Source organism: Rhipicephalus microplus, chromosome 5 (genome assembly GCF_043290135.1).
Source record: "Rhipicephalus microplus isolate Deutch F79 chromosome 5, USDA_Rmic, whole genome shotgun sequence".
In the NCBI taxonomy this organism is placed as follows: Eukaryota; Metazoa; Arthropoda; class Arachnida; order Ixodida; family Ixodidae; genus Rhipicephalus; species Rhipicephalus microplus.
In genome coordinates, this window is record NC_134704.1 from 214016517 (window position 1) to 214040477 (window position 23961).

General features: G+C 46.5%; 1 protein-coding gene across 2 annotated transcripts in view; it reads left to right on the forward strand.

Annotated features, from left to right (window-relative positions):
* The first annotated feature begins 309 nt into the window (after positions 1–309).
* The window catches only part of LOC119173528 (dnaJ homolog subfamily C member 2), a 301565-nt gene continuing 277913 nt past the window's right edge, over positions 310–23961 (forward strand). Inside the window, exon 1 of one of the 2 annotated variants that reach the window (XM_075896473.1) lies at positions 310–586. In XM_075896473.1, the coding sequence (XP_075752588.1) occupies positions 520–586 (67 nt within the window). In that variant the 5' untranslated portion in view covers positions 310–519. The remainder of the gene's footprint in view (positions 587–23961) is intronic. The other variant, XM_037424336.2, reaches the window with a different exon arrangement.

Genomic DNA, 23961 nt, shown 5'->3' on the forward strand with positions numbered 1-23961 from the left:
AAAAGCGGCAGCGACTTGCGTATGAATCACTTTCTAACAACAGAAAGCGACCACGACCCCACGGGCAGAGGCGGTTCTCGCCATTTCAAGCAGATTACAGTCCAATCCAACACCAACATCGGAGAAAAAAACATCACGACTACAATACGATGAACCCGCCACAGACTGTGTGTCACAAGCTAGTGAGGAACTCTACCTGAACCACAGAATAAAGAACGCCCAAATCGCCTGAAAAATGTTTTCCAACACACCGATTTTAACGCCATCTATTCATACACTTTAAGCCAAGTCAAGCCGGTTTTAAGCGGCTATTGGGTGAACCGAACGCTTTTGCCTCGAAAAGGTTCGTGCCACCGGGGGAACCGAAACACTTCCGGAGAAATTCGACGGTGTACTGGTGACAAGCGTGGTGACGGGATATTTTAAACTGTCACTTGACGTTCATTCGAGACTGCTGCAGTAGCTGTTCGCCCTTGACTGCATTCGTCGGTAGATAAAAGAAATTCAGCTGCCTGCGTCATGGTTCAACTGCTGGTTCTCCCGCCAGCGGCTGCCGGCCAGTCGGGTGCCTTTGGCAAGCTCACCGGTGAGAATCGGTTCCGCAGAAATTTCATTTCACGTGTGGCGGGCTGGCACTCGCAAAGCTCGTTTTCGCGGTGTCGTTTTTTTATGCCAGGCAGTTCAGCAGAGGGGTGAAGTAGTTGGCGTCTGGGACGATCCAGCCACTGTGCTCTGCTAAAAATGAATAGTACTCACAAGCTAGCGGGGTGACGATGGGACCAGAAGGAATGTAAGCAGATGGTCTATACGCAGGTTAGACCATATAAATTGGCTCGCCGATGAACTAATTCAATAAAGGCTCCATAATTGCAACTCGAAAAGCACTAAAAATTGTTCGAATGAGCAGACATCGCGCAATACTGCGCGGCTAGAGCCCAAGGATACCACCTCAAGACTCGTTGTTAACGCCTACTAGGCGCCACTTACACGTTTATTTTGTGAATTTCAGCGCATGGTTCCCTGAGAGCGATCAGTCAGTAGTTAACCAAAAACAATCGCTGACATGCATTCATGTTAGCAATGAGCCACAATGCTGTTTATGCTCGAAAGCACTTTTATACGTGGCAGAATTAACAGAACCGAAATTAAAAATAATGAGTAATTTGCAATTGCCTGCGTTTCTTCCGTCACGACTCCATGGACATCGTTTGCAGCTTGTTCAAGAGCTCCAGCAGAGTGTCTGAATTCTCATCTGCTGAGGAATGCTGCTGTTTTGTTGTTTTGCATCTGCAGTAAGTTTAGTTTGGTTATGCAACGCGTGGGGATCACACTGGGGTGACTTCTTTGAGGAGTGATGAAAACCAGGGCTAAATTAACCATTGTGGATGCTGATGTGTTCAAATTACCAAGACTCATAAAAATTGGCAGGGCTGTGCCAAGACCAAGGCATTACTTCATACTAAGTTAAAATTGATGAGCCGCTACTGTATAACATATATAAACTCTTTCTGGTAACAGTTGTGTGTCAAGATCTGTAAAAACTTAGACCCAACGTCTGTTCATGGTGAGCAAGTATGAAAAGATGCATGCACATCTCACATGGCCTGCTACCCCATTTTGCTGTTGTCTTGATTTTACTGGTTATTACTGGGTCCCCAATTGTTCCGCTGTGGTCGTGTGGGAAGAAGGCCACGCACAAGTGTTTGTTCATTTTTGGCCATTTTGAGATAACTGTTTTCTCAGTGACTAAAAGGGACATAATTCGTACATAACTTTGTTCCCAATTTTCTGGTATTTTAACTCAAGTTGATTTATTTAAATGTGACTTCTATCAGAATTATGGTGAATTTTTTATCACTAGGACCTAATGAAAATTTGGAGCACAAAGTCAGTAAAGTGCATAATTTCTGCTCTGCTTCAGTATTTGTATGCATATATGCAGAATACATATATTGCCACAAGGCAGTAATATATATATATAATAAAATGAGGCGTTTTAGAACCGCACCAGCCTGTGTACCCAGTCAACCAAACGTCGTCTTCTTCCCGGACTGAGTGAAACCCTCTGCCTTTGTTTGTTTGTTTGTATCCTCTTATCCATGGCCCGTACCCACTCTGGGGGATTGGCCAAGAGAACATATAGTCTCATATGGACGATAACTGCATTATTGCTTACAACGAAAAAAAAAGTGGAGGGGGGGAGTTGTAAGTGAAGACAGTATGTTAAAAAAAGAAAGAAACCAAAGATTTAGATAGTGAGAAAAAAGAATCAACAACAAAGTAGACACTAATAGCTATAACTTGATTTTGGGAGGCGACCAGACAGTTGGTTTTGCCAAGCCCGATTAATTTGGTATGTCACGGATTTATCCAGATTTGAAAATCGCTTTTCGACCCGTTTTTTTTTTTTTTTGAGTACCTGTTGACGTGGCTTTATGTTAACTTTATGTTAACGTGGCGTTATGTTGAAAAACATTTAGAGACGAATAAAATTTCACACCGCATCGAATGCATCTCTGTGGCAATTTCCCAAAACAGAGGCACCAAAATTTAGAACATTTTCTGTGGTTAAATTTAAACCTAGATTCGCAAATGGAATATCTAAAAGTCGTTTCCTAATTAGTGCATAGTTACGACATAAGCCAAAATAATGTTCAATAGTTTGATTCTTTGCAAAACAGACAAAGGGGGGAAAGTGTCAGACCAGCTCTGTTTAAATAAAAATTTAATGGGGGGACACGGCACCGGAATCTGGAGATTATAATTTCAAGTTTTTTTGACGGACTCCACTGGGTTTTCCATGGAAATTTGAGGAAACTTAGACCCAACGTCTGTTCATGATGAGAAAGTATGAAAAGATGCATGCACATCTCACATGGCCCCATTTTGCTGTTGTCTTGATTTTACTGGTTATTACTGGGTCCCCAATTGTTCTGCTGTGGTAGTGTGGGAAGAAGGCCACGCACAAGTGTTTGTTCAATTTTGGCTATTTTGAGATACTGTTTTCTCAGTGACTAAACGGGACATAACTTCGTTCCCAATTTTCTGGTATTTTAACTCAAGTAGATTTATTTAAAGTAGATTTATTTAAAGCCCTCTGCCTTATTGAGTGGCACTCATCTTATTCACTACATTTCCCTCCCCTCCAGAAAAGAGCCATCCTGGTGACTCATGGGCTGGAGACAATAGAGGGATCGTGATACGGTTTTAGGCGGCCTATGTGGACGGTCTCACGTCCACGGCGTCGTTGATCATGGGGCCGCTCAAGCGGCTCCGCGATTCAATTGGCGGGTGATGTTTGTTTAACCACACGGTAAGGGCCGTTATATTTGTACATCAGTTTCGTTGAGAGACCAGGGCTGGTTGATGCGATGCGAAGCCAGACAAGGTCATCCGATGCACAAGAAGCCGGAGGCGTTGGGCTTTCGCGGTGGTGTTTCTGGCGTTGCTGTTCAGCACTTGTGAGGGAGGGGGCAAGCTGACGACAGACACTCTTCCACGTATTTAGCAGCTAGTAACATCGTCCTCGACTCAGCAACATCCGGGCCATAAGAAAGGATGGTGTCTAGCGTGCAAGAGGGCTCGCGACCATAAAGGAGGAAGTGCGGAAAGAACCCAGTGGTTGTCTGGATAGCAGTATTATGCACGTATGTTACAAAAGGGAGAATACTGTCCCAGTTGGAGTGATCGGTTGCGACGTACATTGACAGCATATCTCCTAATGTATGGTTAAATCGTTCTGTAATGCCATTAGTTTGGGGATGATACGCGGCGGTGGTGCGATGAATGACTTGGCATTCCTTGAGAAGCGATTCGACGGCGTCCGACAAAAACTCACGCCCTCTGTCACTCAGGAGTTCACGTGGTGCACCGTGACCTAAAATAATTCGTTGCAATATGAAACGACTGACGTCACTTGCTGACGCGGAAGAGAGTGGTGAAGTTTCTGCGTAGCGCGTAAGGTGATCAATGGCAATGATTACCCAGCGATTTCCAGCGGGTGTAATCGGAAGAGGTCCATACAGATCGATACCAACACGGTCAAACAGTCGGGCAGGACAAGGTAAAGGTTGTAGTGGAGCTGGAGAATGTGGAGTGGGATTCTTTCGGCGCTGACAAGCGAGACAGGAACGTACGTAGAGACAAACAAAGCGATACATTCCACGCCTGTAGTAGCGGTGGGACACGCGGGTGTAGGTTTTTACCACTCCAGCATGGGCGCATTATGGGTCGGCGTGAAAGGAGGCGCATATATCTGAGCGGAGACGTCTGGGAATAACTAGGAGCCATTGGCGTCCGTCGGAGCGATAATTCCGTCTGTATAGCAAACCATCTCTGATAACGAAGTGCTATATTTGACAGCGCATACCTCTAGGGATGCTTTGCGAGGGAGTTCGACTCGACAAGTTGATAAGTGAAGCGATCCAAGGATCTTTTCGTTGCTCCTGTAGCATGTCACTGACACTAAGTGCAGATACGTCGGGGCAGGCGAAGACGCCAACTTGTCACTACATCGTAGAGGTGATTGGGACAAAGCGTCTGCGTTGGAATGTTTTTGCCCAGATCGGTAAATGACGTGAATGTCGTACTCTTGTAGCTGAAGCGTCCAACGGGCGAGCCGGCCGGTGGGATCTTTCAACGAGGAGAGCCAACATAATGCATGATGCATGAGAGTCTAGCCATATGATGGCTAGACACTCTTTTTTGGTGACTGGATAGTTGGCTTCTGCTTTTGGGAGTGCATGGCTGGCGTAAGAGACGACGTACTCATCAAATCCAGGTTTACACTGGGGGAGCACAGCACCGAGACCAACTCCACTAGCATCCATGTGTCGGGCCAAAAGCATCAAAATGTTGCAGTATTGGAGGTGACGTAAGAAGGTGGCGGAGTGGGGCGAATGCATCATCACAAGCTGATGAACAACTAGAAAGGTCGCTGTTGCCGGCAAGAAGGTCAATCAAGGGCGATATGATGGAGGCGAAGTTGCGAATAAAACAACGAAAATATGAACATAAACCGAGGAAGCTGCGAAGTTCTTTTAAGGTCTTTGGCTTAGGAAATTCCGCAACGGCACGGAGTTTCGTCGGATTCGGAAAAATGCCATCTCTAGATACAACATGGCCCAAAATTAGGAGTTTTCGAGCGCCGAAGCAGCACTTCTTCAAATTGAGCTGTAGACCGGCGGGAGGTGAAGCAAGTAAGCACTGTCTCGAGGCGCTGAAGATGCGTTGAAAAATCGCTTGAAAATATCACGACATCGTCTAAATAACACTGACATGTCTGCCGTTTCAGGCCACGGAGGATGTTGTCGATCATGCGCTCGAAAGTGGCAGGCGCATTGCAGAGCCCGAATGGCATGACATTAAATTCGTATAAGCCATCGGGAGTAACGAAAGCCGTCTTGGGGCGATCAGCATCAGCCATGGGAACCTGCCAATAACCTGAGCGCAGATCTAGTGACGAGAACTCCGCGCCTTGTAAGCAATTAAGGGCATCGTCTATGCGAGGTAGCGGGTAAACATCTTTGTGCGTGACCTTATTCAACCGACGGTAGTCGACACAGAATCTTATTGAGCCATCCTTTATTTTACTAGAACAACTGGGGGAGACCCAGGTGCTGCTAGAGGGCTCAATATCGCCAGGCTTCGACATGTCAACATCTTGTTGCGCGATTATACGACGCTCAGATGCCGATACCCGATACGGACGCTGACGTAAAGAAGCATGAAGGCCAGTGTCGATTTGGTCACATACTGTGGAAGCATGGCCCAAAGTCATTTGCTGGTGGTCGAAGCTGGCGTGGAAGCGCTCAAGGAGGGCAATGATGTGGGCGCGCTGCTGGGCTGTAAGGTTGGTGTCGATGCAGCGTGAAATTGCGTCGGTGAATGATGGGGAAGAGGATGACACGCAGCAATCAACAGGGTCAATAGGTAGCATAGTCGAGTGGTTAGGAACTACACGTGCACTCGAGGGATCAATGTCATCGGCAAAGCCCAGGTACTCTCCACACAGTAACTTGGAAGGCGAGGGAAACGGATTTGAAACATAAATTGCACTTGACCCATCGTGATTTTTCAGAACAACGAAAACTCCACTTCGGCATGTGCACAGTCGAAGACGGCATGATGAGGGCAGAGAAAGTCCCAGCCTAATATAATGTCGTGGGAACACTGCGGGAGCACTAAAAACTCGACGACATAAATATCGTCAGCTATAACGACATGGGCTGTGCATGCAGCAAAAGGGCGAATTCGTTGCTTGCTCGCAGTGCTCAAAACGAATTCGTGAAGAAACATTGTGACTTTTTTTAGTCGACGGCAAAGTTTTTCAGTCAATACAGACACTGCGGCGCCAGTATCGACCAGTGCAAAAACAGGTATACCTTCAAAGGAGACAGCAACGACGTTGTACGGCAAAAAACGAGGTCATGTAGAGTTTGAAAGATTCGCAGTTCTTGCCCCCAGAACTGCGGCTCCTAGTTTTCCTCAGGGACAGGGGCAGGTCGACGTAGCATAGGGGTAAGGGAACGGCGTTGAGGTGAAGGCGACCGGTGTCTGTTGAAGTTCCGGCGAGGTAAAAATGTGTTCATGATGGCAGGCTTGCCTGATACAGCAGGCTCAGGTCGTGGTGGGAAATCATAATTGTTGGGCCGAACGTCGTCACGCAGGAAAAACTCATGCCGTCAACAAAACCGCGCCACGTGACCCGCAATTCCACAGGCGAAGCATATTGGGCGAATGTCTTGAGTGCACCAGGCGTTCTGAAAGTGTGGTGGTGGTGGTTGGGAGAAAGGACGGGCAGCCTGGTACATAGGCTCAGTCGGTACGACTAAGGGGCGCGTGGACGTAGGCGTTCGCGACAAAAAGAACGTGGGCGATCGCGACAGGCAAACGTCGGGTTCCGTTCAGTGCTTCGGCATAGGTCAGTGGAGGAGCCACAGGTGGTGCGTGAGCTGTTCGTAGCGCCTCGGAGACTTTCTCTCCTGGACTACACGCTGTATTGATGGCGCTAAAGTAAATGGGGCACCTTCAGAGGTGTAAGGCACGAGGGACAACTGGCGTGCGACCTCCTCTCGTACAAATTGCTCGATCTCGAGAAGCAAAGTGGTGTGGTCTACAGCAGAGCCAGACAACGTTAAAGCTGAGATTGATGCACATGGCGCGCTGGCACAAGGAGTGGTGTCGCGCTGTTTCCAGAGCTCGTCATGGCTCTGACAAAGTTGGATCACTTCCGCTACCGTGTGCGGTCTATTGGCGACAAGCATCTGAAATGCGTCGTCAGTCACACCTTTCAAGATGTGTTTGATCTCGGCTGCTGTCATGGCCGAGTTGACACTTCGGCAAAGGTCGACCACATCTTCGATATAACTGGTGTAATTTGCACTATTCTGCTGGGCCCTAGTACGCAAGCGCTGTTCAGCCCGTAGTTTGCGAAGCGCTGGACGGCCAAACAAGTCCGCAAACGCAGTTTGGGAGGCCGACCAGGTGGGAAGGTCTCTCTCGTGATTACGGTACTACAGACCGGTGACGTTCGTAAAATAAAAGTGGACGACGGTAAGCTTGTGCGCATCGTCCCACTTGTGCTTGCTCACCCGGTCGTATTCGTCGAGCCAGTCTTCCAGGTTCTTGTCATCGATTCCACTGAAGGTAGGTGGATCGCGTTGCCGAAAGGAGCTGAGACGGACAGGAGCTGCAGTAGTTGTAGCCAAAGCGGCCGCCTTCTGATCGCCGTCTGTGGACATCCTAGCAACTGGAGGCAACGTATGGTTTCACAATTCCAGGATTATGCGTTACCCAGCACCTCCACCAATTAGAATAAGGCGTTTTAGAGCGGCACTTTTTTATGTAACAGGAGAGGGGTCGCGACAAGTCAAGTGGTAATGGCGAAACCAGTCTGTGTACCCAGTCAACCAAAGGTCGTCTTCTTCCCGGACTGAGTGGTACCCTCTGCCCTTCTGAGTGGCACTAATCTTCTTCACTACAATATATATATATATATATATATATATATATATATATATATATATATTGCCACGTTCCATTTCCCAAGCTTTGTTATCGTGCCAAAACACTACACAATTCTCAGCGCAAACCGCGCCTGCAGTTTTCGAGAAGCTTCCGGACTGTAGTAGATCATTTCAATAAGATCACGCCTACTCTGTGAACTGTACAGATTATTCTGGAACCTACGCCACCGCCAGCGATAACGCTAGAATATTCGACGGCAAGAGTATAAATGCCGACGTGCTTCACCGCTTGTCAGTAGTTGATCGACGGCCGACGCTCCGTTCACTGCTATCTGTGCAAGACTGCTACTGTAATCGAACTTTCCGTTTGCCGGGCACAGGTTCGCCCAAATAAACAGTTAAATCCCAACATAAAGTATCCTGTCTTCGGCCACGTCACGACCCCGTGACAAGATATATATATATATATATATATATATATATATATATATATATATATATATATATATATATATATATATATATATATATATATATATATATATATATATATATATATATATATGCAGAAGAATAATTTCGATTGCCGGAAGGTTATAAAGGTTGTAAGTATAAAAGCAGATGCGCTTTCACATAACAACTTGTTTATTCAGCCGACGTTTCGACGGGAGCACCATTTTTTTCAAGGCATAATACTATTTACACATTTTTGTGCCTTCTTATACCTTCTCGAGACAGGAGGGAAAGGGACAGAAAAAAAATATTAACAACAACAAAAAAAAAAAAGAAAAAAAAGAAGAAAAAAAAACAGGGAGGAAGAAACATTAGAAAGAAGCAAGAGGGGCATGGCGGGATTGAGAAGGAACAGGAACTCGACAAAGGCGAACGTAAACAAGCTATGCCATCTTTGTCAACAGTACCTCCTGAGCACCCATTCTTCCCCCAAGTGAACATTTTGACCACTGTTTCTCTATTTCACCCAACGGAGCAATCCGCCGGCAACTTGCCCTTTTTTTGAAGTTTACGGCAAATCGGTGGAAGAGCTTAAGCACTTTGAGAGCATGTTGGTGGCGTAAAATATGAAAAAAAAAAACCGGTGATTGTGGCGCCACTATCAATATTCATTATATGCATTGGCTCCTGTCAGTGAATTAAAAGAAGAAAAAAAAAAGGCAAGAGAAAAGAAAAGAAAGAATAAAAAGAAAAAAGGGGGAACTTGTACGACATCCGGGACCACTTATCTTTGCGTTCCGGCTCTGCTTGAAGTGGCAAACCATTTCTCTATTGTCAGATGTATACACTAAAAGATTTGTTAGGGGGTAATATTATTGTTGTAATGGGAGGCTAGGGGCAGAGTACTGATTAAAGAGGGGCGTTTGCGTCTTTCAGTGATCGTAATGCTGACAGAGTGCCTGGGTGTTCAATTATTCCATTTTTTATAGTGTTGGATTTGTAGATAAAGTAAGATTCCCATTGTTCCCGCTCTCTGATTGTTCGAAAATTGCTTTCAAATAGTGTAACTCTGATGTCATCAAAGCTGTGGTGTTTTAATGTACTGTGTTTTGAAAGTGGAAGGCCTGGCAGGGAACGTATATGTGCCCGATAGTTGTTGAATCTAATTCGAAATGATGTGTCTGTCTGGCCCACGTATTGCATGTCACACACCCCACATTCCAAAAGTTATGTGACGTTATCCGAGTCACAGTCCAGTGCACCTCTAATCCTGTGCTTAAAATCCGAGTGGGTGCTTTCTGCCACTGTCGTTGTCTGCATGTGTTTGCATACTTTGCATCTGCTTTTTCCGCAAGGGCGACACACTGTTTGAGGTTTCACGCCTATTTTTGAATTTATCAAATGATCCCTTATACTTTTCGGCCGGCTGTATACCACACAAGGAGGAGAAGTGAAAATTTTGGATAGTCGCACGCTCGGTTCTAGTATGTTAAAGTGTTTTCTTAGGACCTTGTTTATGTTAGGCGGGTTGCTCGTGATGTTAATAGCAAATTTTTGTTACGGTGCTAGTCAGCATCTTTTTGGAAGTGTAGAAGAGTATGCCGGTCCAGATTTTCCGCTTTTTTGATGGCGTCATCAATGATAGCTGATGGGTATTCTTGATGAAGGAGTACTTCACGCATATGCGTGCTGTTTTTTTGTGGAAGTCCTCTGTGCGGGAGTAGGTTCGTCGGAATCTGTGTGCTTGGAAATAGGGAATGCTGGTCTTACAGTGTCGCGGGTGGTAACTTCTGAAGTGCAGGTATTGTTGCCTGTCCGTAGGTTTTCTGTATACGCTAGTTACCAACGCACCATCATCCATTCGAATAAGTACATCAAGGAAACTTAATTCGGTGTTGGAGTAGGAGGGTGTAAAATAAATGCTGGGTTGTACTTGGTTAAATGCCTGTATGAAATTGAGCAGCTCAATTTCCGAATGTGTCCAAATCATGAATATATTATCTAGGTACCGTTTATAGATTAAAGGTTTGATATCACAAGATGAAAGAAAATTGGACTCCATATGGTGCATGAATATGTTAGCGTAGTTTGGGGCTATTCTTGTACTTATTGCCATGCCGTTGATTTGAAGGTAGTACCATTAATAAATTCAAAGCTGTTTAATTCAAGTACAAATCTCGTTAAGATTTTAATTACTTTTTTGCTTGGCTATGCGATAGGGTTGTGGGTGCCATATGTTCAACAAGTGCCCGTACGCCATTGTCATGTGGGATATTTATATAGAGTGAAATAACAACATCCACTGTTACGAAGAATGCACATTCTGGATTTTTCACGTCCGATATTTCACAAAAGATATGGTCTGTTTCACGCAATAAGGACTCATGTGTGGGCGGTATGTTTTTGATTAAAGAGTCAATATAATTGGAAATGGGTTCTGTTAACGTTCCCGTGCCTGATATAATGGGTCTGCCAGGGTTTCCCTCCTTATGGATTTCGGCAGCATGTAAAAACGACCAAGTGCCGAATGTACCATAGTAAGTGCCTTTTGAAGCTTTGAATCAATGGTGCCTTCACGTGTGAGATCCTCTAGGGTTGTTGCAACGATCTTTTTGTGCTCGGTGGTAGGGTCTGAGTCCAGGTGTTTGTAGAATTGCTTGTCATTTAGTTGTCGCCTGCCTGCCTTGATGTAGTCCGATCTATTCAGAACAACAATCGCGCCTCCTTTGTCTGCTGGTTTAATGATGAGATCTTCGAGGTTGCTCAACGCGAGTAGTGCCTCTCTTTCTTTCCTTGATATGTTATTCATACCTGGTTTGTGCACCTTATACGCATGTATGAAATCTTTATGAACAGTGTCTTCATATAGATTCAGATGTCGATATCTGTTTGAGTCTGGGGTCCATTGGCGTCCGATTACCCCACGAAATAGCGGGCTGTCTTTTTGGGGTTTATCGAAGAAATGTTCCTCCAATAATAAAATTCGTGCAAAGTCGTCTAGGTCTTTTAGAAGCGTGAAGTGTGTTTTTTCTTTTGTTGTTGTTAATATTGTTCTTCTGTCTCCTTCTCCCTTGTCCCGAGAAGCTATAAGATGGCATGAAAATGTGTAAATAGTATTATGCCTTGAAAAAGACGGGGCTCCCGTTGAAACATTGGCTGAATAAACAAGTTGTTTTGTGAAAGCGCATCTACTTTTATATATATATAAAGGAAAGAAGTGTATACTTAAGGGCTCATTTTTCTGTGTTTTGACACTATATTAAGGAGATCTAACAGACAATAATGCCAAAAAAGTGTAGGGGAAGTAATTAGACCGAATTGTGATGTTAATGTGAAGAAAGAAAGAAAATTGGGTGAAAAAATAACTCGCCGTGGACAGGAACCGAACCTGCAACCTTCGAATAACACGTTCAATATATATATATTGTCACGGGCTAAGTAGATGCCTGAGGATCACGACGACGAAGTGCTGTGGGGAACGTGCTCAGACTGCAGCACCGTTGTACGCATTTGCTCGCCGGTATATTTATTGTGTATACTTTATTCCCCGTAACATCATTGGTGGAAGGTGCGGGGTACAACTCGCTATACAGCCCCACGAGCTGGATCTTCGCAGCGGACGGCGCATTGCAGCTACCACGATGACTAACCAGGCTACTCAATGTCAACAAGATCCGTCAGCCCCGCAACCGATCGTTGTGGTGCAACCTCGTGACCCAGGCCCATTCAACGGCACAAGTGGCGTAGACGTCGATGACTGGCTGGTTCTATATCTATATGAGCGCGTCAGCAGCAGCAACCATTGCGATCCGACGCTTATGTTGGCGAACATCATCTTCTACTTGCATGGCACAACAAAACTCTGGTACGAGACACATCAAGAAGAGTTGACCAGCTGGGACGTCTGTAAGCAGAAATTGGGCTATCTATTTGAAAACCCATCGGACGTCAAATGGCCGCAAAGAGAGAGCTTGCGACTCGTGCCCAGACATCCACAGAGCCGTACATCACGTACATCCAGGACGTGTTGGCTTTGTGCCGCAAGGTCGACAAGGACATGCTCGACGAGGACAAAGTTGGTCACATCCTGAAAGGAATCGCCGATGACGCCTTCAATTTTCTGCTGTGCAAGGACTGCTCGACGGTGGAGTCAGTCATCAAAGCATGTCGTCGCTTCGAACAGGCGAAAAGTAGGTGCATAGTTCACCGATTTGACCGCCTTTTCAACACGGCAGCTATGTCCTCTTGCGAAGATTTGCCCACACTACATCAAACACCAGCGCCGGAAAACGTCACCAGAATAATCTGTCGGGAACTTGAGGCTATGGTACCCGCTATGTCTAGCGTCAGCGCGCCAGGACACAACCACGATGCTGTTTCAATGATACAGGCCGTGGTTCGCCAAGAGGTTTCGCATATGGGCATTTCGCCACTTCATCAAAATGCCCCTGCTACTTCCAGCTCGGCTCCACTCGTTGCGGCTGCCACTCCGAACCGCACGTTCGCGCCAAGACGAAACCCAGCTGAATGGCGCACTCATGATGATCGGTCCATATGTTTCACGTGCCATCGAATAGGACACATCGCTCGCCATTGCCGCAGCCATTGGACCTCATCACCTCGACCGAGCTTCTATGATTGGGGACCTCGCTCCGAACAAGCACCTTATGCCCCGTCCTACCGTGCAGAGACAGGTGCAGAGCATAATTCAGAACGTCGGACCAGCCGCTCGCCATCGCCCGTGCGTCGTCAGTCCCGCTCGCCATCGCCCGTGCGTCGTCAGTCCCGCTCGCCCCAAGCCCGCCGTTCTCGGTCTCCCTACGACCGTCGCTCGAAAAACTAGCCGGTGCAGCCCCCGGAGGTGACGCTGCATACACGACTCGGATTGCAAATTCTGTGATTACTCCCGACCAGCGGTGCAACCTTCTTACAGTTCTCGTTGATGGTTTACTTGTAACTGCTCTTATTGATACCGGTGCGCAAATATCTGTGATGAGCTCAGACCTCCACCACCGCCTCCAAAAAGTTCTGACGCCTGCGATTGCATCTACCGTTTGTACAGCAGATGGGAGTACTCCTGCTGTCCTTGGAATGTGCACTGCGCGAATAACGATTTCTGAGGATCAAACTTCAGTTCTGTTTGCTGTACTGGAAAATTGCCCTCATGACCTCATCCTTGGACTCGACTTTCTGACTTCACACGCTGCGCTCATTGGCTGTTCCAAAGGTCTTCTTTGGCTCGAACTACCATCCTTCTCAGAGACCGTCTCTACCAGCCCACCTCGTCTACGCTCTGTCGATTTCCTCAGCCTTCTGCCGCAAGCCGCAGTCCAAGTCCAACTCTCGCCATATCCTCCAGTACCCGATGGTGATTATGTTGCTGCCCCAATTTCTGACGTGGCCATGACACGTAATGTTGCACTCCCCAACACGGTGGTTACCGTTAAGGACAACCGAACTTCATTTCCCGTCCTCAATTTCGGCTTCTCAGCGCAAGTTATTCCTCGCGGCATGTCACTTGCGCATCTGACACCACTGGTCGACCACACAGTTTCTGCCCTAACCACCGATTCGCCACCCAATTTTTCATCAACGTCGCTCTCGTCACGTTGCTGTTCCGACCTTTTCAAGCCAATGCTATCTGACAAGCTCACCTCTGAACAAGTCTCTGCTCTCTGCCGTGTGCTTGCTTCTTATCGGGAGATCTTTGACTTCGGCTACCGTAATTTGGGCCAGACATCCGTGGTAACCCATCCCATCGACACCAGTAACGCTCGACCCATTCGCCGACGGCCCTATTGTGTGTCAGCCCCGGAGGGTGCTATTATACAGTGAGAAGTCGATAAAATGCTTCATAAGGGCATAATCGCACCCTCATTTAGTCCCTGGTCCTCACCCGTTGTACTTGTTAAAAAGAAGGACAATAGCTGGAGATTCTGGGTTGATTACCGCCATCTCAACCATATTACCAAGAAAGATGTCTGTCCCCTACCGCGCATAGATGATGCACTTGATTGCTTACACGGTGCCAAATATTTCTCTTCAATAGACCTTCGCTCAGGCTACTGGCAGATCGCTGTGGACGACAAAGACAGAGAGAAGACGGCCTTCGTGACTCCTGATGGACTTTATCAGTTCAAGATGATGCCTTTTGGATTATGCAATGCCCCCGCCACTTTTGAGCGCATGATGGACTCTCTCCTTCGAGGCATGAAGTGGACCATCTGCCTCTGCTATCTTGACGACGTTATTGTTTTTTCTACTACTTTCGACGACCACCTTACCCGTCTGTCCACAGTGCCTGATGTTTTCGGACGTGCCAACTTGCAACTTAACTCGTCCAAATGTCCCTTTGGGCAACGCCAAATCTGCGTACTCGGCCATCTTGTTGACACTGCGGGCGTTCAACCAGACCCTGCGAAAGTCCGAGCAGTTCGCGACTTCCCCACACCCCGCTCAGCCAAGGACGTACGAAGTTTTCTGGGACTGTGCTCCTATTTCTGCCGTTTCGTCGAGAAGTTTGCTGAAGTAGCCCGTCCTGTAACCGGCCTCCTCAAAACGGATCTCGCATTCACCCGGGGCCAATAGCAAGCAAACGCCTTCTCGTCGCTTGTTGAGATTCTCACCAATTCACCAGTCCTAGCACACTTCGACCCATCTGCCGCCACGGAGCTTCGTACTGACGCCAGTGGCCACGGCATAGGCGCAGTGCTGGCGCAGCGGCAACAAGGAATGCGCCGCGTCGTCGCGTACGCAAGCCGACTGTTGTCGCGCTCGGAACAAAATTATTCGATCACAAAACGCGAGTGCTTAGCTCTCGTCTGGGCAATTGCGAAATTCCAACCGTACCTCTATGGCCGACCATTCTCAGTTATTACGGACCACCATGCGCTTTGCTGGCTCTCCTCACTCAAGGACCGTACCTTGGTTGCTGGGTGCTGCTCTTACAAGAGTACACTTTTTCCGTATCCTATAAATCTGGACAACTTCACAAGGATGCCGACTGTTTGTCCGGTTACCCAGTCGACCTCCCTGACATGATGGAAGATGGACAAGAGGTCCTTGTTCTTTCAATTACCGACTTCACCGACATAGCTGCTGAACAACGCCGCGACCCCTCTTTGCGTGCTATTAGCAATGGTCTGCACTCCCCCCACCCTGACCACTCCTTACAACTGTTCGTTCTTCACAGTGACATCTTGCACCGCTACAACGCCCGCCCAGATGGTGCTGAGCTTTTACTCGTTGTTCGTGCGCATCTTCGCTCTGACGTTTTGGCCCAGCTCCATGATGTCCCCTCCGCTGGACACCTAGGGGTATCACGCACGTATGACCGCGTTCACCGCCGATTCTTTTGGCCTGGCCTCTACCGTTCTGTGCGACAGTACGTTGCGGCGTGCGACCTCTGCCAGCGCTGCAAGACACCTGCTCTGGGACCTGCTGGTGCCCTCCAGCCCATTGAAGTACCAGATGAGCCATTTTTCCGAGTCGGCTTCGATCTTCTAGGACCTTTTCCTGTGTCGGTCATCGGTAATAAGCGGATTGCTATTGCTACCGACTACGCAACGCGGTATGCCGTTACACGCGCTCTCCCCACCAGCTGCGCTATGGATGTAGCCGATTTCCTTCTTCATGACATCATTCTGCGTCATGGTGCTCCTCGTCAGTTGATCACTGACCGCGGCCGCTGTTTTCTATCTAAAGTAGTCGACGAGCTCCTGCGATCCTGCTCTACCCACCACAAGTTTATCACAGCGTACCACCCACAAACCAACGGCCTCACGGAATGCCTCAACCGTACCCTGACGAATATGTTAGCGATGTACGTCTCCAAGGATCACAAAGATTGGGACATCCACTTACCTTTCGTTACCTTCGCATACAACAGTTCACGTCACGATACAGCTGGATTTTCACCTTTTTACCTATTGTTTGGTTACGACCCGCCTTTGCCCATAGACACCATGCTCCAATCTGAGGCCCCCTCATCGACTGCTTATGCTCGTGATGCCCTGGCCCGAGCTGACATCGCCCGCCAAGTCGCCCGGGATCGGTTATCTGCCTCGCAGCTTAACCAAAAGAGTGCTTATGATCGCCGCCACCGCGACGTACAGTACTTTCCGGGGTCGCTCGTCTTGCTGTGGTTACCATCGCGTCGTGTTGGTCTCTGCGAAAAACTGATGTCTTGTTACGTTGGCCGCTACCGTGTCATACGCAAGGTCACCAGCGTGACCTATGAAATAGCTCCACTCCATACCACGTCAGTACCAGCTTCAGTCCCAACCGATATAGTGCACGTCTCACGGCTTAACGCATACTACTCACGCCCCGTGAATTGATCGCACCGGGACGGTGCTTCTGCTGCCAGCGGGTTATGTCACGGGCTAAGTAGATGCCTGAGGATGACGACGACGAAGTGCTGTGGGGAACGTGCTCGGACTGCAGCAGCGTTGTACGCATTTGCTCGGCAGTATATTCATTGTGATACTTGATTCCCCGTAACAATATATATACACACATATATATATATATATATATATATATATATATATATATATATATATATATATACATACATCTGGTTATCTTCGCATACACAGGAAATATTGGTATCTCAGTATTAAAAAATTAAAAAAATATGGTTTTGAGATATTGGGTTAGAAAACAGCTGGAAAGTGAACCTCTCAATCAATCAATCATTTTCCACTTCAGCTAGTAGAGGGCATGGGAAGAAAAAGCTCCTGTGAGCTTGACCAAGCTTCCCAGCCAGGTACAGTTCAGCAAGCAGTGACAGCATACAAACGCTGGCGTATGCAAGTAAGAGCATAAGCAAGCATACCTTATTTCACACATAGTCACCTAAAGAAAACTACTCGTACAAGCAGTTCGGGAAATAAAAAGGAAACTACTGCATCAAAGACGAAGCTCTAAAGTGACATTTTAGTTATCTCAGGAAGAAAGCATGAAGCGCAGGCCTGCAAGATAAAATACAAAAGCCATTTTGCGATACAAGGTTTAACACAGAGGGCAATTACTCTTAGCCCGGTAGTTTGTCCGAGGTGTTCTTGTTTTGAACTTTTCATTAAGGGATATGAAGAAGAATATTCAGTGAACTCTGGTAAATCGGCCAGCATTGAAATATAAATATATATTTATAGGTGAGAACAAGGTGTAAGTCATCAAGTTTTGAAAACCGTTGGGATATCGGCAGTTTGGAAGAGTTGTGCGGAAGGATGATCTCTGGATAATTTGTACACGATGCGTGAAGCCTTTTTCTGCAAAACGTGCAGCTTTTTTAAGGCTGCATGTGTGCCAGTGCCCCATACAAGTTGACATTAATTCACTTATGACATAAACAAAGGTTTCAAGAGCAACTTTGTCAGAAACACCGTCCAGCTATCTTATTTAATAGCTGCAAGCTTTGTAATCATTGCCGAAGTCAATTATTCTCTTTGTAATCTCTCCTAATGCTTGCCTTTCTTCTTTTGTAAGCTGTCAAGCAGCTCTATGCACAATGGATTGTCGATTGGGGTCAACATTTTCCAGCCAACTTAATAGTTTGGCCATGCTTCAGTCCTAACTATTTCAGATGTTGGGCTCGTGCGATACTGCCATCATTAAATAAAACAACAAAATTTAATGTCGCACCCAATTTGTGGCTTGCACATTCCTTTCTGCAGGTGTTTAAGTCCCAGGAAGCATGATACACACTACAAGATGTTTTCCCTAAATACTTTAATATTCGCTCATTTATGTGGACGACTCTTGGTGTCGGTTCCTGGACGCCGAGTTGGCCACTGACGGAGCAGCGTAGGTTGGCTTGGTCACATGGCCAGTTGCCATGGCAGGCTGCAGCAGCCACTAGTGCAGGGGTATAGCTACACCAGCTTGTGCCCCCTCCCATGAAAATTTTTTTTTTCACCAGACATATAGAGCGGAAAATGACCATTTCAAGGGAGTGCCCCCTCCCCACTGAAAATAATTTCTGGCTACGCCCCTTTTTGAGTGATGTAGCAACCAATGCTTTGCTGGTACGCACGTTGCAGAGGTCCAGAGGTCACTCGCGTCACTACAACCTTCGTTGGCCTTCGTATAGTGCTCTGTCAGTGATGCAAGTGCTAGGGATAGGTCTCGATTGGGAGATTAAGCATTTAGGTACACTTTGGAAGTGAATCAAAATATATTCTAAATGTTTTCTGTGTCTAACCCTTTGTGTGAAGTGTCCTTACATACAGAGCAAACACAGGAGAGGCTTGTTATCGACTTTTTAATGGAGGGGAGGATCCCCTCGTTTCTGGGCTGTTGCACAGGAGTACAAAAGTTGATGTCATGACTTCGACCTTTTTTTGGGGGGGTCACACACGTTAACAACAGCCCATAGGGCCTTGTGGTGGCGCCCAGTGAGCCTTCGTTGACAAGGTGTGTAACCTCATAATTTGATGGCACCACTTCTTTAGGACTCTGAACCCTAAGCGAAGACACCAAATTCTCTGCAACACAATGCTCAACACTAGCACGAGGCAGTTTCTACACGCTGTTTAGTCTAATTGCATCACGAATGATATTCACGTCTATCAGAGGAAACTCCTTGTCTCGGTGTGCGTGATTTGCCTCGGACGCTGAAGAGACCGACAGGTTCAACGATGAAGTGCTTGCTGGTTGAATGTTCAGCACCTCAGTACATCACAGCAATTTATTCCTCATTTACAATTGAACTGTATCGGTCGCTGTAGAATTTACATATGCTGAAGACATTTTTTACAAGGGCATAAAGTTGGGCGTGTTGTTAGTGCATAACTGACCATGTAGCTCGAAAAGTATTTGACATAATACCCTTTTGTTCTGTGGCACATATTTTTGTCTGTGGCCCATATTTTTTGTGCTACATGATCAGTTATATCTTCTTTCTCCTTAGCATATCAACGCATCGATAAACACAAGGTGTAATGAAGCTAGGAGCTTCAAATCAATGCGTTTTGAAGACCATGTGCAAATATAAAGTTGCATAGCATCTTCAGGCTGCCGTAAAGGTTGCCTCACAGTTAGTTTCCTATTCATAGCTGACTCTAGACAAGCATTTTAGGTTACGTACAAGCAACACTTTTTAGAAAAATCGACCGCAAGCCTGGAGCGCGTACCAGATGCTTGCTCTGAAGTGCATGTTCACTCCATACTTGCTTTTGGAAAAACTGGTTTTCAGCCACAAAAAATACTGTTTAGAAAAAGTATGGACGGGGAAAATATACACAAAGAAACATTGCTAAGTAGAGCCAGTTTGAAAACTCCATGGGCTCACCACAAAAGCGGCATGGTCGCTCGCTGTGGGCAAAAAAATGCGAGTGCTGCAATTGTTTTGTGCTCTGGTCACGTGGCGTGCTTCGCGCATTTTGCTAAAGCGGCTAGTTGTGCGTCGTCTACACTTTAACTCCGTTTTCGAAGCATGGCACGGCCTACTTGGAGCTTCTCCATAAATGTGCTTGGCAGACACAAATTGAGAGCTTCCCTGTCACAACCACTGCACAGAAAGAGGTGGGCATTTCTTGGTGCTCAGCACTACTTTTTAATGGTTCTTTTTGCCACATGCTAATAGTGCCGACTGATTCCACAGGGGTTTTGATGTCACGAGTTTGTGCTTGCCGAAAGATTGCATGCCGCATGCCTCCCAGTGCATGTACCGAAATTTATTGATAAACTTTTTGACCGGTTCTATATGCTGCCTCCCAGTGCATGTACCGAAATTTATTGATAAACTTTTTGACCGTTTGTATCTGCTGAAGGTAAATTGAGTGTTCTATATTTAAGCATGATTTGAAGGCCACAGAACTCAAATGAAACAGCGATGAATGCTTCAGCTTTTCACATGTTTATTTCATAAAATGTTTCAACATTTATGATGCGGCACATTTCCTGTTCTGCTTGTGAGGGAGAACGCAATTGTTTGTATTTCACGAGTGGACTCTTGTTCCCAGCACATCTTGTCACAGACAGTAGACGTAACAACAAATGATAAGCAAATGTTTTTGTAATGCTCCGTATGTTTCACCAGTAAATGCAGCCCTGCCGCGGTGGTCTAGTGGTAAGGTACTCGGCTGCTGACCCGCAGGGCACGGGATAGAATCCCAGCTGGTACGGCTGCATTTTCGATGGAGACGAAAATGCTGTAGGCCCGTGTGCTCAGATTAGGGTGCTCATTAAAGAACCCCAAGTGGTTGAAATTTTCAGAGTTCTTTACTGTGGCATCTCTCATAATCATGTGGTTTTGGAATGTTAAACCCCACATATCAATCAATCACTAGTAAATGCATGACAATATATAAGTTTTTCGCTTATTGTGCAGTTTCTGAACTCTGCAAGTTAAGTATTTCTGATTTAGTAGGTGCGAAGATCAGCTAACAAGCATAATGAATGTGCCTGGGAAGATGGAATAACAAGAAAATATCAAGAAGATTGGAGCAAATATTGAAGACAAGAACACAGTCGATTTATAAAGGTCGCTTCCATTATGCCGCTCATGTTCCGATACCTAAATATACAAACAAGAACACGTCGCTTTCAACGGGCAACTCCTGCTAGGATATCTGATGCTGTGCAAATGTTCGTGCATGCAGCTTACAGCACCTGATTCACTGAGGTTTTGTGCATGTGGCTGTGTAATAGCATCAAACAAGAAATAAGTTTTTGGGATCCTTTATTTTTTTTTCGCATGATCACATTTCTTAACATTACTATGTTCGTCCTTGGTGTAGTTCAGTAAAGTATGGCTTTCTTCGAGAGGACTGCACATTACGATCTTCTTCAGACACTCCTAGACTTCACAGCTGTCTTTGAATGTGACACTAATGGACAGACACGATCATCAAAATCAGTACAGAAGCTCAAAGCAGGGGTGTGGTGGACAAAGCTGCGTCATTCATGGTGGCAAAGCCACGAATGCTGTAAGCGCACTCCAGCACGAGTTTTGGTTAGTATTGACACCCACAGTTGAGTTTCTGTTCATTGTGACAGCTCTTTCAGTGAAAAGTACATTGTTTTGAAGCTTGAAAAACAGAAAAAAAAAGCATTTTGCTTCATGTTTCACGCACCATTCAGCATAGACCGGTAAGTCTTTGATACCAGAGTTCACCTGTGGAGCTCGCACTAAGAGTGACCTTATGCTTTCAATATTTCAGACAGTTGGTCTTGATATTCGAACTCTTGGGCGCGTGTCTCACTTTCACTATGAAAAATTGAGCTAACGGCATTTTCCGTCACAAGTAGGCATTTGTGTCAACATTTTCTGCACTTAAGCGTCAGGTCTTGTCCCTGTCACGCGTATAAGCAGATGCCTGGTTCGTTCGTCGGGCGTTGCGAAGTGAACCATAGAGGCTGATGGTACCAAACGAAACTCCCACTTCATTACCATAAAAATCACAAAACGAAACAACAAGAAAAACACACACACATTGAAAAACAAAGAAAAGGAAATGTCTTAATGACGTGCGTTTCAATGTCCGCTACCGTTTGCGTTTTCTAGTTCTCGCGCTTACAGTTGTGGCGTGGCCTCCGGTTCGCTGGGAGTCCCTCTCAAGCGTGATGACACTCCATATTGATGCTCAACGGTGGGGACGATGTTGAAGAACCACTACAGTGGTAGCTCCAGTGGTTTCTCGCAGAGGCAGGTGCTCGGGCGGGATACACTGCAGATCAGGGTCGGCGGTGGTTCCCGGGCTGCTCACCGAGGTCGGTGCTCGGGCGGGAAACTGCAGCCCAGGATCAGCGGTTGCTCTGTGCGCTGCTCGCCGAGTCAGGTGCTCAGGCGAGAACCATTGCCGTCCAGAGACAGTGTTACTTCCTTGCGCTGCTCGCCGAGTCAGGTGCTCAGGCGGGAGCCTGGGGGTAGACCCAGTCCGAACTTCCGCAGCCCTTGGCCCCTCGAACGCCACGTCCCGGCTCTCACGTTCCTCACTCGTTCGGGCCCTCTTCTCTCGTCTTCTTCTCTCTCCTTCCAGCCTTTAAATTACCTATTCAAGACAACTTCTTTCTCTTCTTCTTTTCTTCATCTTGTCATTCTAGACAATGGCCCCCAATTTTTTGAGTTTTCGCTCCACGAAAACTGTCGTCTTTACTAGCACCATACACTTTACTGTACCGCACAACACTTCCCTGCACGACACAGCACTTCACTTCACTTCATGGCACATCTCGGCACTTCCCTTCATCACACAACACTTGACCTCACGGCATATCACGTCACTGCACGTCACACTTAAATTCACTGTTGCACCACTAAACTTGCCTACACTAACGTGCACATCCATCTTCGTGAGTCACAGTCACACTTCACTGTCCTCCCACATCAGCAATGAAACGACGATACTAGGTATGTGTCTGCAAGGAGTTTTCTACTTCATCATTCTACTCATAAAATCTGCGCCAACATTGTCTCTCCCTTTTATGTACTGGACTGAGAAGCTGTACTCCTATAAGATAAGGCTCCACCGCATGACTTTAGCGTTATTATGCTTCACCCGGTTGAGGTACTCCAGCGGCTGGTGATCCGTTTGCACCACAAACTGGGTTCCATACAAATAAAAGTGAAATCGTTTAACAGCCCATATTAAAGCATAACATTCCTTCTCCACCGTAGCGTAGTTTCTTTCCCAGTCATTCAGCTTCCGACTTGCGTACAAGACTGGATGCAAGATCCCATCAGATTCCTGCAAAAGTACCGCTCCTACACCCCTTTCTGATGCATCCGTTCGCAAAACAAACGTTCTACTGAGATCTGGTGCCATAAGGACTGGGGGTTCAGCCATACACCTCTTCAGTTGCTCAAATGCCTGCTCATGACATTCCGACCAAGGCAATATGTTGGGCATGTTCTTTTTGGTGAGATCGGTAAGGGGACTCACTATATCCGCGTAATGAGGGATAAATTCTCTATAGTAGCCTGTAAGGCCCAAGAAGGATCTCAACTGCTTCTTGTTCAATGGCCTCGGCGCAGACTGTATCTTCTCAATTGTGTCAGGATGAGCTGCGATGTGTCCCATTCCCAGGGTGTGTCCAAGGAAGTTAATCGCTTGAAACCTAATTTGGCATTTTGTCGATTTCACTGTGATCGCCGCCCCTTGGAGCCTACGAAACACTTCTTGTAATGTCTTCACATGTTCCTGCCAAGAATTTGTCGCCACTAGAATATCGTCGATATAATGCTCCACGTTTTGGAATCCATGCAGCACTATTTGCATGAGTTTAGTGAAAGTCTGTGCCGCAGTTTTCAGTCCGAAGGGCATGAATCTGAACTGAAATAATCCTCGTGCACATGAAAAGGCCATTTTCTCCTTTGATGCTTCATCCAAGGGTATCTGTCAGTACCCTTTAGTTAGATCCAGCTTTGAAAAATACTTTCTTCCTGCGACCTTCCCAAACACTGCATCAACAACTCGTGGTATGGGCTCTGAGTCCTCAACCAGTACCTTATTTAGATGTCGAAAATCTACACAGACTCTATTAGATTCGTCAGACTTCTTTACCACCCCAAGAGGTGAGCTGTGCGCAGATG